Genomic DNA, 18935 nt, shown 5'->3' with positions numbered 1-18935 from the left:
TTGTTTCTGAGTTGATACTAATTCGATTGCAAGAAGATACATAATCCATAAATACATTGGTACTTAATTTGAAGCTGATCGATATCTAAAAATATGGTTCTCTAAGTTTAGATATTAGAGGAACTGCAGTGCAAAGAGTCAAAAATGGTAACACGCTGGATGGTAATCACTAATCAGTAAATGACAAACACGGCAACTGAAAATCAACCGGGAATATTAGATTTCCGTCATTCGGAAGTGTATCTTATGACGTAAAGTAGTAGCCTACAACCAATTAGTATTTCATAAGTATTTTGTTTCTCTTCAAGGTATAAAATGCTATCAGACTTACAGTAGACCATTTCCGATGAAGGAAGGCATAGCAGCGTGGCTGGTACCCGTTGTCTGAAAGCTCTCTGAACCATTCAGCTTCTCAGCACACTGAGTCAGCTTTTCTTGTAATTTGATTTTAGCAATATCGATGCGAGAGTCAGTTGCATGAAGTTCATGGAGCTTTTTGATATAGTTCAGATGACGCACTAGCCAATTTATATTGAATCCCCATTTGTGCAAGTCAGTAAATAGAGACCCGAATTCAGCGAGCATCTCAGTGTTGACCTCAGTCATTGACATCTTGGTAAAGGTATTTACCAAGGAGCAGAAAGTATTCAGCTTCACAGTCAAAATTTTCTCATTCTTTTTGGGTAAATTCCTAAAGGTCTTCGGATACTTTTTCATAATGAGATCAAGCACGCCAACAAATTCAGAGGCAACCTCATGGCCCTGCCATAAAACAAAATTACTTTTCTCCATAGCATTCACCTGGCCATTGCTTGCCCCTGCAACCGGAGCTTCAATCTGTCTCACCTTATGGGAATTCACGACATTATTCTCCACTATGTTCTTCAATCTGCGTGACCTCACCCCATGTTGGGTTACCAAGGGAGCAGCTGATGTCATCGGAGGAGTCAGATCGTCCTGAGGTATACCATATAAACATTAATTTCTAAAGCATAGGGCAATAATTTCTATCTCCAAGCTTACACCTGAGTAAATTCAGGTCTTAAGCAAATCTACATATAAATTAAGAATAATGCAAGGTATGCACAATAATTATCAATAATCACCTACAGAGTGGAGCAAAAAATTGATTTCCTTCGCTCCGACATCAGAAGAAAATTAGTAATAATTTAGAGGTGTTATACATGGTTCAACACTTTAATGGTACGTGAACCGTAGTTTCCTTAAGAGCAAGATGAATATAATGCACCAATTTAATTATTCATGAAGACTTGAGATTTTATATCAAGTACCGGGGACAATGTTTTGACAATGGTGGCACTTGGAGATCCGCTGAGTAAATACCGTATGACATGCCTAAATGTACTTGATTTGTCATACCCAGGTGGTAGCTTCAAATACTTCAAGTTATAGAACGGACAGCACCCATGTACAAGAACTTTGCGAATTTCAGACAATGCCTACAAAAATTCAAATTAAGAATAAATATTTGCCAAGACATTTTTTATGGTTAATGTGTAATGGATAGACTAAATTCTTCTTCAATAAACTGCTAGTAAAACAGTTGTCGACAATTATATAAAAAAATTTAGTAAAGTGTTACCTGAAGGGTGGCTGAGTCGAGAGTAAGAATCTTGGTGCTACCCAGTTGTGAAAACATAACTTTAAACAGGTCCTTATATTGTTTTAAAGTCCACCATGGCGTACTAAACTTGCAATCCCAGAATTGAATGGTAACATTCTCCAACTCAGAACATTCAAATCTTGTTAAAAAGACACCAATAGCATGAAAATTACGAAGTTTGGGTGCCAACACCACAACTTTCCCCTTGGTTAAATTTAGAGTGAAATAGGAAACCCTGATTTTCAGATTCAACAGTAAGAGACTAGATATTACACAACATCCTATACTATGTCCATCAAAATCTATGGCGAGATCCCGTAGACTTATAAGTGCAAGGAAGTAGTCGCTTATATGGTCGGGGAAGACCACATTAGTTAATTCTAAAGTTAATAAAGCAGGCAAATTCCAAACTTGTTGGGGCAAAATACATGATTTCACGCGGAGGGTTGTTAACGCAGGCAAACTGAAAAATTCTGGCAACTCAAAGAGGTCAAGTCCTAGAGTTCTTAAAGCAGGCAAGCATGTAAAAAATGATTCTGGAACTTTGAGGTATTTGTTATTAAGGCAGTTCTTCAAAAGTAGAGTTGCTAAGTTTGGTAGAGTCCAACAATGTGATTTCACCAACGTACGAGATTCAAATTTCATCGCAAGAGTGAGTTCTTTTAACGAATTAGAGCTGAATGTAGATAATGAACAACCACGATCTAAGATTACATGCAGACTTTCAAGATTGTGTGAATTCGCGTAATTAACATACTTTTTCATTACACGTACATGCAGGCCTTTACCAGGACAAAAATCCAGTTTCATTACCCGGGATTCACAGTTTCGGCAAGAGAAAAAATGGTCGAGAAAACTGGAAAAATCCTTATAATGTTGGTCATTGGCATTGAAATTGAGATACGGGAGAGTAGTCCATACAAGCTTCCATCGCTTGGAGAGAATGCTTGTTTGAACTGCGGATCGAGTATCCATAAACACCATAATTTCATGAATCACCATCTGGTAGCTTGCTAATTCGATCTTCATCTACCACTTTCGCCTTCTTCACCTGTCTTTCCATATTTAATTTGATCACCTCCTTAGAGTCTCTACTCAACATTGTATATAAAAATAATTAGGGTTTATATATTTTGGGAAGTTAAAAAGACTTCCTCGGTGAGCTTTCGCCTTCAAACCTAACACCTTATTGTATATTTCGGAATTAGTTGTCCATTTAATTTATTTTTCCTTTAGTTTTTTTGTTTTTGACTACGGATTCTAAGAAATTTTTAAAAAAATTTCAGGGTGAGTCAAAATCGAACTCGGTACCTGAATGACAAAGAATAAACTCATAATCATTTTAAATATTCTACCGTGCTCTTTTTTTCTTTTTATTTAGTTAAAAGAAATATTATTTAATCTCCTCTAGATGGTTTTAAAGGATTATCATTTCTAACATCATAATTTCATGTAAAACATACATAATATTCAAAAAATTTAAAAATAATATTCCAATCCCATCATTATTTTTCAAAAACAACATGAGATAAATTTCAAAGAATTATTATTTTACAGGAGTATAGTTCAATCCTCAATTTAATAATTTAAAAAATATGATATTTTAATTCCTAAGGATTAATAATTGTTAAATATCCCTAAATCCCAAATTATTTGTTCATGTTGAACTTTACGCATATTTTAAGGTGCATTGATCGTATAATTTCGTTTATAGTTTTTATAAATATTAAAATCTTAAACCTTTATTCACAAAAAGGAAATTTAAAAAATAATTAACGGTCTATATAATTAATACATCTTAAAATACATTCAAACATTAAAAAAAACAAATAAGTTGGGACAAAGAAATCATCATGCAGCGAGTAAGCGAGATGACTCACTACAGCAAGAGTAATCAGAGCAGGCAATCGGTTGGTGTCGGGTAATTTCGTGTACGTAAACATGAAACTATATCCGACTCGAAATAATTTCGTTGGATTCAAATCGTGTCATGTACTTTTCGTGTGTATTAAATAAAAAATTAATTTAATATAAATATACTTATAATATATAAAAAATTCTATTTTAATGTATAATTTAATGAAATATGGAGAGTGTATATATAAATATATATATTTTTACATAATATTCTATAAAAACTTATAAATATTTATATTATATTTATATTATATACATAAATATATGCATGTGTTATATATATTAATTTATAAATATATTTATCTCGTGTAATTTCGTGTACTTTCGTGTACTTAAATTTAAACTCATATAACTAAATCTACTTAAATTTAAACCCATATCACTAAATCTATCGTGTAATATCGTATTCGTGTTTCATGTACCAAAAATTAAAACTCATATCCATATTTTTCGTGTCGTTTCGTGTCGTGTTCATTTGTCGTGTACCAAATTGTCCGCTCTAATTGTATCATGCTTTAGTTGGAAGCTAAGTTTATCTATAAAAAAAGGTTTAGAGCAAGTCCAACAGTTTCTTTATAAGTTCCTTGTAAATATTATAAAATACTAACTATTAGTGATTTAAAATATGATTTTAAATTTGAACTACAATAATGATCCTTATTTTCATTCATTATTACTATAATAATAAATTTGAATAAGATATGAAGGGAAGAAAGAGAAAAGAACTGAAAAGAGAGAAATCAATTTTTTATTGATAAAAATGAAATAAAGGATGACTTATAGTTTTTTAAAGATAAGGGATGAGAAAGGTGTCTTAGTAATATAAGTAACCACTAAGACACTATTAGAGTACAATTTTATGTCATATTTCTTATATTTGGACTTAAGAACATGTTTAAGTGTTTAAGGGAGTTTTTGGACTTGCTCTAAACAAACAGTTCCCTGCATCCTTTGTGCTCAATCTCTCTATGCCTTCCGTTGCTACACATAATTATATACATTTTGACAATAATAATGGAATTATTTTCCACTGATAATACTCCTAGAATTAAAATTCCCGAAACAAACAAGCCTTAGATGTAAGTAATGGCCCAAACCATGTGAACAAGGCAGTGGGTAAACATGAACACAATCACTGTTATTCAACCACGGTAAATTATTACGAATTTAAACTTTTTAGACAAATAAATTCAAATGCTAAACTGACCATCCAAGTAACCATTCGTCAACATAAAAAGGCAAATAACCCAAAGTCATGCCCAAAGACGAAAGTGAAAGTGATCAAGACATTAATAAGTAAAATGATGAAAATTTAAACTTGTAGAGAATGTCGAAAAACTGGGGAACCAGTTCTACATTTCTTCAATTCAACGAGTCTAATGACATCTAAATTTTTGATAGAACCGAAAATGCAAATTCTGAACCCAGTAAAGAAATTTCTTCTGATCTGCAAAAAAGAAAATTATATTAGAACATACATATATAGCTATGCGTGGAATAATAACAAGAGATAATAGAAGATTGAGAGTTCAAATTTACTATGACATATTCTACAAGTGAAAACCAGGTCAATTTGTATGCACCAACAATACCATGCTGTATGTGATATCCTCATCTTATATCTAATGTTGTTTGGGGAAAAAACAGCATAAAATCTGTCTGGCCATTCTGTTACCAATATTATTGCAAGAAAATTCATGATTCATTTATTACTAGTTTCGTACTTGATTGAAACCTATCGACATCTATATATATGGTTCTCTATGTTTGATATGTTCAATTTAATTTTAAAAAAGGGATCGCAACAGTGACTACAATGGTAGCACATTGATTAGTAAATGAAAACATAGCATCTGAAAACATAACTGGGATTAAAGACTCTTCTACTTCACAGACTCATTTTCACATTGTCATAAAGTAGTCTACTAATAATTATTTTAGAAGTATTCAATTTCTATACTTACTTAAGAATGGCTACGGTAAACCATCTCCAATGTAGGCAGCAGTAGAAGCATTGCTGATACCCATTGTCTGAAAGCTCTCTGAATTTGTACTCTTCTCAGCAAGCAGAGTCTGAAGCTCTTGTAATTTGTTTTTGGCATCATCAATACGATAGTCACTTGCATTTAGTTCATGGAGATTTTCAATATAGGATACATGGCTCAGTAGCCAATTTGTATTGAATCCCCATGATCCCAAGGTAGTAAAAAGAATTTTGTACTCAGTGATCATCTCAGTGTCAACCTCAGCCATTGAGGTCTTAAAAAAGGCATTCACTGAGGAACACAGAGTATTCAGCTTCACGGTCAAAAGCTTCTCATTTTTTTTGGGTAAATCCTGAAAGGTATAGGGATACTTTTCTTTGATAAGATCAAGCATGCCTACATACTCAGAATTAACCTCATGGCCCTGCCATAAAACAGAATTACTTTTCTCACAAGAGTCCGCCCAATCTCTGCTTGCCCCTGAAACTGGAGCTTCAGTCTGTGTGACCTTGTCGGCAACTAGTACAGAATTCTCCCCCCAATTTTCTTTTGGAACCCTCATATCAATAACACCAAAATTTATGCGTCTATATGGGTACCGATAATCATTAATTTCCACAGTTGTAGTTGGTAAGGGTTCTTCTAGCACTCCACATTGTGTTATAAAGGAAACAGCTCGTTCCATTTGAGGAGTCGCATCGTTCTGAAAAAAATTAAAACCAGGTCAAATATACCATGTCAACAACAATTTTGGAGGCATTGGGAAATAGCTTCCAACTCCAAGTGTACACCTTAAGGAAATTCATCTTGGACAAAAATGTACATATATAAGAATAATGCAAGGCATATATAGAAGAACGTTAATCAACAAGTACCCACAGAACAAGACATTTGATTTTCACGGTTCCCCTATTTCCCAAGAATTTGTAATTTGAAGGAGTTGTACAGCTTTTAATTAGGTGCAGGTCCCTCCCACAATATTACTAATCATAATAACTTTTTAGCCACCTCCCTCTTCTATATCAACCCTTGTTACAATTATTACGTTATAATTTACAGAAAACATGCATTTTGGATAAAAGATACAATTAATTTTACATAAAGAAGTGTTCTCCATAGAACCCAATATATTTATTGTAGATCAATAGTATATTTATCAATATGTTTCATATGTGAGGTTACAATTCTACAAATATGTACTGCCTCGGTCCCGTTTTTTTTGTCCCAAAAATGTTGTACATATTTCATTTTTATGGGGGGTAATAAGTTAAATTCCACTAGTGCCCTTTACTATTTAAAATAGTGACAAAAAGAGTAGTTTAAAAATAGGGCAGTCTTGGAAATAAAATAGCATTTTTAGGAAATTGTCATAATAATTAATCGGATTGAATGAAAGGTGGATTTTGATCAATGTACTAGAAAAACGGGACAGGTGGATTTATAGGTTATTCATGGGAGACCTTGGAGAGATAGAAATATTTTATCAATTCAAGACGCATGACCATTTTACATCAGGCCAGTAAACAGAACTGTTGTGAACTACAGTAGGCATGTTTTAGATTAGACAAAAATCTTATCTTTTTGTATAATACATTCTAGGAAACTTGTGCGAACCATGTGAGTGGGAAACTTGTGTGTGTGCCCGGTAAGAGAAAAGGTTGTCCTCTAGAATATATAAATAGCCGTTTCACAACACAGAATTAGGCTTCCAAACAAATTGTAAGGAAAGTTAACTCACTTGGCTATTGAAAAGAAGCTAAATTGTTTTAGCAAACACAAATCTAAAAAATACAATTTCAGAAATACCATTCTTGTTGCTTGTTAATTTCATTACCATATATCTTATCTTTGTATTTGTTATTTCTAAAAGAACACAGCTAGCTCTTTACCAAGAACAACACTCCTAGAATTCAATTACTAAAAAACGAGTCAGAAAACAAGGGAACAGGTAATTTGCTTGATTTTTCAGAAAGTACAGAGCTTATGGCCTTTTGTGCTGAGATTTCAAAATTAGATCTTGATGAGCCTATCAAGGAGGCATGAATGTGAAGATATTTTATTCGTGGCATAAAGGAGTACACCCCATCCTTGATACTGATTTAAGGATGACAGACAATATAGCATTGTTGAGTTGGAGAATCACTTACCAATCAAAAAGCTCTAGCTATGTAAATGGCAAAAGCTTCAATTTCTGAATACAATCAGGCAATGTTTGTTGAAAGAAGGCGTTACAACAACCACAAGAACCAGAAGGGAAATAATTCAAAATGAGATGATTGGAAAGTAAAGAATTTCAATGATGGAGAACATTGAAAATCAAATAACACATATAAAAGAGGAAGTTGGCCACGAAATAATTTTAAAGAACAGGAAACAAGAACAGAAAATTCATATTATGAGGCCAAGAAAAAGGTCATATGAATAAAGTGCAGGAAGCCTAGACACATAAGAAGTTTTGAGGATCAAGGTTAGTATAAGGATATACAAGCATCTCTCAAAATAAGGAGGGAATTTTCCTGAATGGGAAACTTGCCTGTTAACAGAGGCAACAAATGTGGAGAATATATATAGGGCAACTCTGTGTATTTTCACTGGCAATAGAGATTGATCCAGGGTTCGAGCACAAGTTGTGGAGTACTTAATCAAAGTTCTAAACTTTCGCAAGTGTTAGAATCATGAGAAATTTGGAAGACTACGCGTCCGAGAGGACAGAAAGCTTTAAACTGTAAGGCATGCTCAGTGGTTACAGACTTTGCATAGAAGGAAGACATTGATTTTGATCAATAGAAAAAAGTCTCTGATTGTAAAGAGGACATCAATCGAACAATTCTTAAATTAGTTGCTAGTATGGATGTTAAAGTTTGAGCAATTTGATGTGAAAACTTTAATCCTTCGTGAAGATATGAACGCGGACATCTACATGCACCAGCTGAAATGGTTTGAAGGGAAAAGGAAGGAGCACAAGGTTTTTAAATTTTTATACTCGAGAAAAATATCTAAGACCACTCTTCCTGATAAATACCCACCCCTCCTTATTATCAAATGCACCTATCTTTTCTTTTCCACCCATACATTAGTTTATAACTGCTAGATCTGTCAAAGAGCAGAGAACCTACCCTATGGTCCCCTGTGCTTCTCTATTCTCTCATTTCGAGGGACTTATAGTGTCAGTATTTGGCGACACCCATCGTATGTCCCGCTGCAACACTAAAGTATGTCTAGTTGTTGTGGTTGCAACAAGAGGGACTCCGTCTTCATTGTTTTACCATTTAGTTGTACCTCAAATGTTACTCTATAAACTTGAAAAAGAATATTGTAACCAATATTATTTCACTAAGAACTTATGAAGTTATTGCTGTAGTTTTTACATGAGTTTTTCCATATATAAATCTATGTGGTAATCTGGTTTAATTCTTAATAATATTTTCTTATTATTGCGTGTGAGAATTGCTAGTTACAATTTATGCAAACAGAGGAAAGGGGAATTCCTATAAATTTCAAGACTTAAATTTTACATAAACTGTAGTTCGCTAGAAACACATGATGAATAACAATGCACCAAGTTATAGAAGACCAGAGATGTCATTAAATACCCGAGACAATGTTCTGACAATGGTTGCACTTGGAGAGCCACTGAGTAAATACCGTATGACATATCTAGACATACTTGATTCTTCATATCCATGTGGTATCTTCAAATACTTCAAATTATAAAACGGGCAGCCCAGATGTGCAAGAATGTAGAAGATTTGAGACAGTGCCTAAAAAAATCATGACAACAAATAAATTAAATATAAAACATTTATCAATAACTTGTCGTATCAGTAAATCTAATTGTAGTACTGACTAGCAAAGGTAGGTCAGTTGTTCGTGAGCTTTCTCCTTGAGAAAGAGTACACATGAAATAAACTAAAAAGTATTTATATTGTGACTATGGAAAACACAGTCGTTATGTCAATAATCAGTTAACATACCCAATTTAGTTTGAACAGTTCAATTTTTAATGGAAAGGCAAAAACTTAATATTTGTCGCAAGTAAAATAGTTATAGGATAACAATGCCTGAATTTCATTATAGAGTTACCTGAAGGGTCACCAAGTCAAGGGTAAGAATCTTAGCACTTCCCAGTTGTGAGAACATAATTTTCAAATGGATCTGATATCGTAGCAACATGAACGATGTAAGGTTATTCTTACTTTCTGAAGAAGATGGCGTGCCATCTATGCAATCCCAGAATTTGATGTTTACATTCTCCAGCTCAGAACCTTCAAATCTTGTCAAAAAGAAACCAATAGCATTGTAATTACGGAGTTTGGGTGCCAACACCACAACTTTTCCCTTATCTAAATCAACATTATACAAGGACACCCTGATTTCCAGGTTCAACAATTGGGAACTAGATACAACAAAACATCCTATTTTTTGTCCACCAAAATCTATGGCGAGATTCTGTAGACTTATAAGGGCAAGGAAGTAGTCACTCGTATTCCCAGGAAAGACCACATTACTAAGCTCTAAATTCAATAAAGCTGGAAAATCCCAAACTTGTTGGGGCAAAATGCAGGATTCTAAGCGGAGAGTTGTTAAGCCAGGCAAACTGAAAAAATTGGGAAACTCAAAATTGATAAGGCCTAGTGTTGTCAAGGCAGGCAAACACGTCAAAACTGAATTTGGAAATTTGGAGGGTTTATTTTTATTGCAGCACTTCAAAAGTAGAGTTGTTAGGCTAGGTAGAGACACACAAAGTGATTCCATAGCTCTGACATAATTCATTGTAAGATCGAGTACTTTTAGCGTTTTAGAGCTGAATGTAGGTAATGTACGAAAATGATTTGAATTGACATGTAAATGTTCGAGTTTGTACGAAATTGCGTACCCTATATACTTTTTCATGGAACGTACATCCACACCATTACCAGCGCAGAGCTCAAGTTTCATAATTGGAGATTGACGGTTTCGGCAAGAAAAGAAATGGTCAAGGAATTTGGAAATATTCTTGTACCGGTGCTTATTGCCATCGAAACTGAGAAATGGGAGAGTAGTCCAAATAAACTCCCATCGTCTGGACAGAACACAAGTTTGAACGGCGAAACGAGTATCCATAAATAGCATTATTCGATGAATCAGATCATCAGGCAGCGTACTGATTAGATCTTCATCTTCCGTCCTCGCCTTCTTCATCTGTCTATCCATATATAATTCTGATATTCAAATGCTTAGATGCTCACACAATTTGCAATTAGGGTTTTTAATCTTCCCTCGTACTTTGCTATTCATGTATGTATGTGTAGGCGGCGCAGAGGCATCAGATACATCCCTAAACTTGTTTCAAATGGCAAATTTTAATTAGTTTTTGTACGCATATATAGTGTAAAAGGGGTATTTTTATTTATTAGGAATAGCGCCCAAAAAAATTGAAAAGTTTTGGGAAATTAATTTGAATTGGTTTCCGTGTGGTCTGGGTTCGAAACCACACGAAGTTCATGCCCACTAGTATCTTTATTTATGTCTATTTTATTGTTTACAATCTATATGTACGCTTTTAAAATTTTAATGATGAAATATTTTTCCAATTATAGTATTTAGAGGCGATAGTTCGATTCGAATTATTAAATATTAAATAAATATTAACTCAAAAAACTTTTTTATCGGAATTTATTTTCGAGTTGAAAGAGTTTTGATTTGAGAAACTATATTTGCTAATACAACATATCAAATTTATAAAAAATATTTACATACTAGTGCTCTGTTTTAAAAATATTTTGACCATAGAATATAAAAGGTCTATAATGAAACAGTGGTTCATGTAAAACTTTTCTTTCTCTCTCTCTAAACAGTGGTTCATGTAAAACTTCTCTCCTTAGCTCTCTCTCTCTAGAGAGAGAGTTAAGTTATATGAAATCCTTATTTTTTGTGGAGTCCAGAGTTAATGTATATTCTGCAATTAAAATATAACGTAAAATATTGAAGAACGTATTACTTTGTGAATCATCTTGCATAAATATCACTATTTTAATAAAGAGTTTGTCAAACACATACAGTTTACTAGTAGAAAATTGCAAAACATATTATTTTACAAAACATTTTTAGTTTGCAGAATATAAATGTTCACATTGCAAAAAAATGTATGAGATTTTCAAGATTTTCTTTAAAATTGTGATGTTTTTACAACATGATTCACAAAATAATATGCTCATCAATATTTTAAGTAATAGTTTGATAAAAGAACTTCATAGAACTTTATTCTATGTACACACACACTCCTGCTAGCTTATCACAAGTCCACATCCCTTCAACAAACATTCTAATGCCTAAATGATTATACTCAAAATGTTCCTCCTAGGTTAATGTGTGTGGTCAAGCGCGCGCGCGCGCACACACACACAAATATATATATATATATGACAGAATGCCAAATTCATGCCCTGGATCGAATAAAATTATAACAATGGAATAGAATACCTTGTAACATATTCACTGATTATTAAGAAGAAAGATGCTAAATTGCTAATGACTCTTAAACTGGTTGAAACACAATTACTATACATGTATATGAGAAATAATAGATGCACAAATAAAGAATTTGGTGGTGGAGGTTTCGCGACTAAGCTGGGTTAAAATTAAAAAATTGAATTTTCCATTACTAGTAACAGACTAAATCTAAACATGCCATACTAAGGAACTGTAAATTGTTTCTTTATAGCTCACATGCGATTTTGTTGATGGGGCATATGTAGAGATTAGAGGTGCATAAGCATCCAGGCCACAAGATTTTGTAAAAGTAGTTTCCTTATTTGTCTATATTAATCAGAATTGTTTCATTAAAGTGATTAGCAAATTACTTATTGTATCTCTACGGCTCTATGATTTGACTAATATAATTAAGAATTAATTTATAAAAACAGAGAAAGCAAGTTCTTTACAAGAATTCTCATCTGATATGTGACCAATTACATCATATTATGACAAATGTGAAATATAGTATAAGATAAAATATTATAGAGAGTGCAGCTAAATAAAAAAACTAGAAATAACTAGAGGTGGTGTGTCCTGTATGCATAATAGTATCATAGTTTTGTACGCAATGTTCCCAACCCTTTATATTGATATTGTTATCTTCAAATAAATGCGGTGATTTCTTCAATGTGATGATGTCTTCATCTTAATTTAATAAGTTTCTTGATAAATGTAAATAACTTTCATACTTTGTTTTCGAAGTAGTATGAGTTTGGAATCAAGTTAAGGTAGTATAGGGTTTAAAGTTCATTTATGAGATTATGATTCCTCGTGGCAAACCACACGAACCAAGGGACCCCAAAATAATTTGGTACTGGATTTGGATGGTTAAAGGCAATCATGCGTCAAGACTAGCAAGCTTTAGTAACATATTAGCATAAGGGCATTTACATCTTTTAATATGAGTTTGTTAGCTGGGACTATAAGTACTCTTTTGGCTATATTATGATTATTATTATGCACTATCAAAATATGGAATCCTTTTCCACCATCTCCTTCTCCCCCCCCCCTCTTCTCTCTCTCCTTGAGCTATTTCTTATCTCTCTATTATGTTTATCTCCCCTAGTTCTACCTTATCTCCCTCTGATTTATCGGTTTCTCTTTTTATATACATGTGCTTAGCATATAATTTACAGGTTAGGGCTTGTGTGTTTAATTCGGTTAATTTACATAATTCTATCATTTTCTTTATTTTTATTCTTCTCCAACATTAAAGCGGTATCAAAGTCACCATCAGTCTAACACAACCATTCTTCCACCTAGAAACCCTTAGATTGATCATATATGTTTAATTCTTTATAAATATGACATTTCATCAAAATAACGGCTAGTACATCCTGCATTCCAGAAAATTACAAAACAGTTCCTTCCCATCCAGAAAGTTACAAAGTAGTCCCTGCATTCTAGAAAGTGACAAAACAGTTCTAAAACTTCCTGAATGTTACAAAACAGCCCCTGAATTTTCCAGAACTTATGAGTCGGCCCTTAATTTTACACAATGGTTAATGCAAGCCAAGTAGCATCCGTCTGGTTATGTATATCAATCAAAACAATTTGAGATCACGAAAGTTCAAAATTAAATTTGAAGATTTGAGTTTGCAAATGCAAGATATGCAGGCAACACTCAAAATAATAAAAAATAAACTCGGTGTAAGACATAATCCTCTATCTGTAACACCATCATCCCACCTCAACCCCGATCTAATGGCGAAAAGAATGTGAAACTTAAACTTGATGAATTTCATGAAGAAAAAGAGCAAAACACACTAATTAACAATTGTGTGGATGATGAAGTGTCAAAAACTGAAGTTCTGAACAAGAAAACTGACATTATCATAGTAGAGAATATTGATTATCTTGGAAAAGACGAGGTTTTAGGAACTACTAAATGATGAGGAACGGCAATGAAAATAAAAGGAGGCTTTTATTCATACATGTAGTCGAGACATTAGTTTATTTACAAAAACGTTTTATGGGGGCTAGTAGTTTGATAATTCATAGATTATATAATTAGCTCCATTGTTATTGGGCCATAGTTCATTAGGGTATTTAATTAGGTATTCTATTCTCTATATATAATGACTATATATAATGACGTAAGCCCCACATTTTTATCCAGCTGTGATTATATTTGTGTCTTAAGAATAATATTAACTAATTATTCTTGGAATTCGTATAATTTCTACTTGATCATTTGCTTTAATTTTATATCCTACATCACTACCATGTCAAAAGATCTCATTCTTTCCTCGAAGATACTACTAATGGAATTGAAGTTAGAATTCTTCAAGTTCTATGATGAATCATCTCCTCGTATGTTAATTTTTAAATTATATAAAACTCGTGGACGAGGAGGCGTGGAGAATGACCTGAACAAAGAATTAAAATATTAGTTTGGATATATATTTTCTATTACTAGTTTGGTTTGAATTTAATTGCATACATTCTAAATTGTGTAGAGAATTAGAAAAGGATTATTTAGTAAAAAAAGTTCTTTTTTCTTCGGTAAGAAAGTTTCACTTGATAAGGTTTTAAGGATTTAGTCCTGTATAATGAGATTTAATGTATTATTATAAAGAAAATTTGCATTGATACAAAATTGAGAATTGTTTCTCTCTTGTTATGGGTTTCCCAACAAACTTTTCTCTTCCGCGGATGAGAAATCCTAGGGGTAGTGGTTCTTCTATGGTTAGATAACCTTGGGGCTTTTGAATTTTCTGCAGTTAATCTATATAATTCTATCGTTTTTCTTCTTTTTATTCTGGTCCTGCATCAACTACCCCACCCACTGAACCTGCGTTTATCTTGATGCCATTTATAGACGAAACAAAGCCCTAACTTGACAATGCAAGATAAGCTTATCAATAGTTTAAGCTTACGTGTCTTGGCTTTGCTTTCCAATTAGAGGAGCCTGGCTTTGCTGGCCATTAGAGGTATCCTTGATTTACTTGCCATTAGAGGACCGTTTCAGCTTCATTTGAGGCTTGACGTTACTTGCCATTAGAGGACCTGAGGACCGTGGCTTTGATTGCCATTAGAGGAATCCTGGCTTTGCTTGCCATTAAAGGACAATTGTTTCACACTTTGCTCTTTTGGCCATTTAAGGACTCCAAATCATTTCTCTCTCAATCTCTCTTCTTCCTTGTCATCCATTTACAACTGCTTTCAAGAGGTTTTTCAAGGGCTCTGTCCTGCCTCAACAGAATATGGTGTCGGAATTCTAAACGGAAAATCGAAACTTCTGATGTCCTGACTTCGCTTTCCATTAAAGGACTCTGGTTTTACTAGCCATTAGAGGAATCTTGGATTTGCTAGTCATTAGAGGACCATTGCTCACAGAGCTCAAAAACAAGCAAGAGTACTCAGTCACTTCAATGGAGTGACTTCTCGACTTCAACAACCCATAAAAGGGCACAACCCGCAACGGGAATAAGCTCACTACGGAGTTTACACACATTTCAAATTTATTTTCTCCTACCTTGGGTGAGTTTGAGCCAAGGTCAATACCGGCACCATTTGTGATCACCGGATCAAGAACAAAGCAAGCAAATGAACTATCCAGCAACTTCCAGTGAGAAATACTGGCTTCAATACATAATGCACCACTTATTTTAACTTGCCTACAGTTAAATGCAAAGGAACTGTAATGTGCTCTCCTGGTGGATATCCCCTTATAAATTCAGTTTTCAAATCACTCAAACTAGGAATCACCCTACAAACAAACCTCGGTAGCTGAACAAGCTCGCCTTTAAAAAGCCATTCTTTGACAAACTGTTTAGTATAAATTGCTATATTAACGGCCACCTCAACCCATTTTGAGTTCAGATATTTTAAAAACACGTTGTTATAGAAATATGCAATATCAGAGTAAACATTATACCTGGGAATTATAGCATGTGGCTGATCCCATGTAAGCACACAACCAAATCCAATTCTGGATCTACCTCTTCAATAGTGCACTCCGATACACGAGTTTGTGGGTTTACATCTCGACAAACAATGTACCTGCCAACAATGACACTGGTCATCAATTTTAACATGTAATCAATCAAACCTGTATCTCCAATTTGCATGCAGGCAGCATCCCGAACTTCTTTTCTACTCATTGAATATATATAGTTCGTGCTTGGAGTCTGGAGGAACTTACCCTTCGTTGTAACACTGACTTGACGATTTCTATCTCCACTTTCAAGTTTCAGTAGAGTGGACATAATTCCAAAACCGCAGTCAGGATCATTAAACATTACAAGAAACTCTATCAAAGAGATTACGATACATCCGTTTCTCCGTGTATTTCCAACATTTCACTAATCCTTTAAGAAGGGATATATACCGATCTTAACACCTTAATGTACCTTAAAGCATCAATTTTCATTATCTGTGTTGCAATTGCATTAACAGAACGCCATTCAAGGGCTTTAAATGCAACTCGTTTCCTTCTTTCTGGTGGACCACTGCAGATGGGGCAATAATAAGACGAACATGCCCAAATTTACGCTTCCTGATTCTGATTCATCCAAAACAGACGGGATTTTCTAGTTAATTGTTTTGACCGATCCAACAAAGATTTCGGGCTTCAAGAAACTGAGTAGCCTTTGAAGAATTCCTTCGAAAGAAGCCTTTCGAATAGACTTCTCAATAACAGCACCACTAGACTAAGCCACTGGTGCATTACCTTCATTCATCTCCTTCTTCAGCAAATCAACAGCCGAGCGGCTCAACCTGGTGATCCTCTGAAAAACTCTTACATCAATAGCATCGGCTAACTCCTGCCTTGATGTCGTCTTTTCACCAATTATTTTAAATTTCGAAGCCTCCACAATAACAAAGCTTTAGCATTAACTCCAATATCCTTTTTATTTTTATTTTTCTCTTAAACTCCTGAACAAAATGGCTCACTATCTCGTTGTTAAAATCGTCACCTCCCAACGAGTGTTACTAGCAGTTGATTTCACCTCAAAAGTAATCTTTTCAATGGTGAGAAAAGAGACTTCAAATGTACCTCCAACAAGACACATTCTTCTCATCAACATTGACAGACTTCTTATCCAATCAAAACAAATTGTTTATGTTGGACATTTTATCAAACACCTCATGTTCAAGACATTTCTAGATTTAAAAATCAATCAAATTCTAATCTTCTTCCACCCAAACTTCACCCTCTGACCTAACATATACATCTATGTAAATACCATCTATACCGATGACCACAGTCGTTCGTTGTTGTCATCGAGTTTTCACCGAAACATCTTAAAACTACGATGAAATGATAGTACATATTAATTATTAGGCCTCGAGAATCTGAGGCTCTGATACCATGAAGACTTTGTAAATTAAAGAAGTGTAGACTAGAATTGCAGAACTAAAGATACATGAATTGGAGAAAAACAGGGCAAGTCAGAGAGAAACTAAATGTCTACATTGCTTCTAAATTTCTCAATAAAGTCATTACTTCCTTCTTTATACAGAAGGTTGTTTTTTACACTAATGCTAAGTACAATATATCGTAAACGTCTACTACACCCGTCTTCCTTAATACAGCGATGTTTAGGCTTTTTATCTACCAGAAAGGTTTCTACTATTACTTATTGTTTACAACCTCGCATACTTTTTTGAGAGTATAGGAGTACTATTATTAAAACAGATTGTTTCTCCATAGCACACCGATGATTTTTTTTAATTTGCTTAGAGATGCGTAAGCACCACAATTACAAAATTTTATGACACTGGTGTCCTTAATGACAGTATTTGGAAAACTAATTGGTTGTCGTTGTACAGTTGTATGATTTGAGTTGTAGGATGAGGTTTTAATCTACATTAACGCAGAAAGATGCAAGTTGTTTACTAGTTAAGGATCTGATATGTGAACAAGATAATGATATTGTGCAACTATAGTAAAAGGTAAAATAAAAAAACACAAGGATAGAAGAATATGAAGTATGCAGATAAATATAACAAAGAAGCAAGAACGTGGTGGTACTTACTGTGTGCGTAAATAGTAACATGTAGTAGTAAACAATGTAGTAAATCCAAAACGCCTTGCATTTGTTCCGATATATGTTGATCCTAGCTTGATTAGCTGGAGATTAATGGAAACAGCTTCGCATCTGGACATGTAGGTGGAATAAAAGATTTCCCTAATTCACAGTCGTTTTTATAAAAACATAGGTAGCAGTAGTAGCAAGGCTGGTACCCATATACCAAAAGCTATCTCAACGTAATTTATTTTTGGCATTATAGATTCCAGTATCACTTGACAAACATTCAGGATTTTAGAATGGAGGGCTTCTAAATGTAGCTCATTAAACACTTTACACTTCAGATTCAGAGCTACCCTGATTTCTGGTAACTGGACCATCAATCTACCTCCTCACCGTATACAGACCTTGTGGTGCATACCGAAAATCAAACACCTCTTTTTGCAAAGGGATTTTCTAGCACCTCACCTCTCAATTGCCTGATTAGCAATTAGGGTTTAATTTTCCCATCATCGATAGCTCTATTTATAAAAAATATTTTAATTTTTTAATGTACTTTTACGATATTTGTGTTATTTCATACAATATTACATAGTTCATGTTACAAGTACTAATGTAACGACGAATATCTCTAAATTTATATTATGCCACGAATATAAAGTTTAGAATGCACTCTTACCATTGAAAATAATGACTTTCTATCAAGTATCAAAATTATTTTCAATTGGAGATACCAAAAATACTGTAATGTTTATGTATCATATTTATCAAAATATGGGGGCAAAATAGTAAATTTATTTACACGGTCGATTTCGAACTTCAAATTACTCGGCTCATAAGGCTTACGAGTCTTATCGAGCCGATACTATTTTTTTTAATATAAATATATTTGTATGTAAATATTTAATATTTCAT

General features: G+C 33.8%; 2 protein-coding genes across 6 annotated transcripts; both read right to left on the bottom strand.

The window, feature by feature from the left end:
- On the bottom strand, positions 1 to 2788 carry LOC141678892 (uncharacterized). The gene is made up of 3 exons (XM_074485316.1): positions 1604 to 2788; positions 1293 to 1460; positions 1 to 957 (listed from the first exon to the last, which is right to left on the bottom strand). Exons 1-3 carry the CDS (start codon positions 2651 to 2653, stop codon positions 328 to 330), a joined length of 1848 nt encoding a protein of 615 aa, XP_074341417.1. The 5' UTR covers positions 2654 to 2788; the 3' UTR covers positions 1 to 327.
- A 1895-nt stretch (positions 2789 to 4683) lies between these two features.
- Positions 4684 to 18530, bottom strand: LOC141677858 (uncharacterized). Of its 5 annotated transcripts, none has more exons than XM_074483937.1 (7): positions 18027 to 18146; positions 16190 to 17044; positions 15923 to 16047; positions 9610 to 15813; positions 9120 to 9287; positions 5506 to 6229; positions 4684 to 4988 (listed from the first exon to the last, which is right to left on the bottom strand). In XM_074483937.1, the coding sequence occupies exons 4-6, from the start codon at positions 10717 to 10719 to the stop codon at positions 5516 to 5518; spliced, it is 1992 nt and encodes a 663-aa protein (XP_074340038.1). In that variant the 5' UTR covers positions 10720 to 15813; positions 15923 to 16047; positions 16190 to 17044; positions 18027 to 18146; the 3' UTR covers positions 4684 to 4988; positions 5506 to 5515. The 5 variants fall into 5 exon arrangements, with proteins under 5 accessions (XP_074340038.1, XP_074340039.1, XP_074340040.1 ...); XM_074483938.1 differs by lacking the exon at positions 18027 to 18146 and having other exon boundaries at positions 9610 to 15662; positions 15767 to 15813; positions 16190 to 17999; XM_074483939.1 differs by lacking the exon at positions 16190 to 17044 and having other exon boundaries at positions 18027 to 18155.
- Between the last annotated feature and the right edge of the window lie 405 nt (positions 18531 to 18935).

The sequence above is a fragment of the Apium graveolens genome, chromosome 8, assembly GCF_009905375.1.
Source record: "Apium graveolens cultivar Ventura chromosome 8, ASM990537v1, whole genome shotgun sequence".
Classification (NCBI taxonomy): domain Eukaryota; kingdom Viridiplantae; phylum Streptophyta; class Magnoliopsida; order Apiales; family Apiaceae; genus Apium; species Apium graveolens.
This window is presented reverse-complemented; position numbering and strand designations above follow the sequence as displayed.

Bases quoted from the DNA above. Each gene is read 5' to 3' on its own strand.
- LOC141678892 (XM_074485316.1), bottom strand. From the start codon at position 2,653: ATGAAGATCGAATTAGCAAGCTACCAGATGGTGATTCATGAAATTATG. The intron at 1,461-1,603 runs GTAACACTTTAC...GAATTTTTGTAG, and splicing joins TCGACTCAGCCACCCTTCAG to GCATTGTCTGAAATTCGCAA. The intron at 958-1,292 runs GTACTTGATATA...GGTATACCTCAG, and splicing joins TTGTCAAAACATTGTCCCCG to GACGATCTGACTCCTCCGAT.
- LOC141677858 (XM_074483939.1), bottom strand. From the start codon at position 10,719: ATGGATAGACAGATGAAGAAGGCGAGGACGGAAGATGAAGATCTAATC. The intron at 9,288-9,609 runs GTAACTCTATAA...TGATTTTTTTAG, and splicing joins TTGACTTGGTGACCCTTCAG to GCACTGTCTCAAATCTTCTA. The intron at 6,230-9,119 runs GTATTTAATGAC...AATTTTTTTCAG, and splicing joins TTGTCAGAACATTGTCTCGG to AACGATGCGACTCCTCAAAT.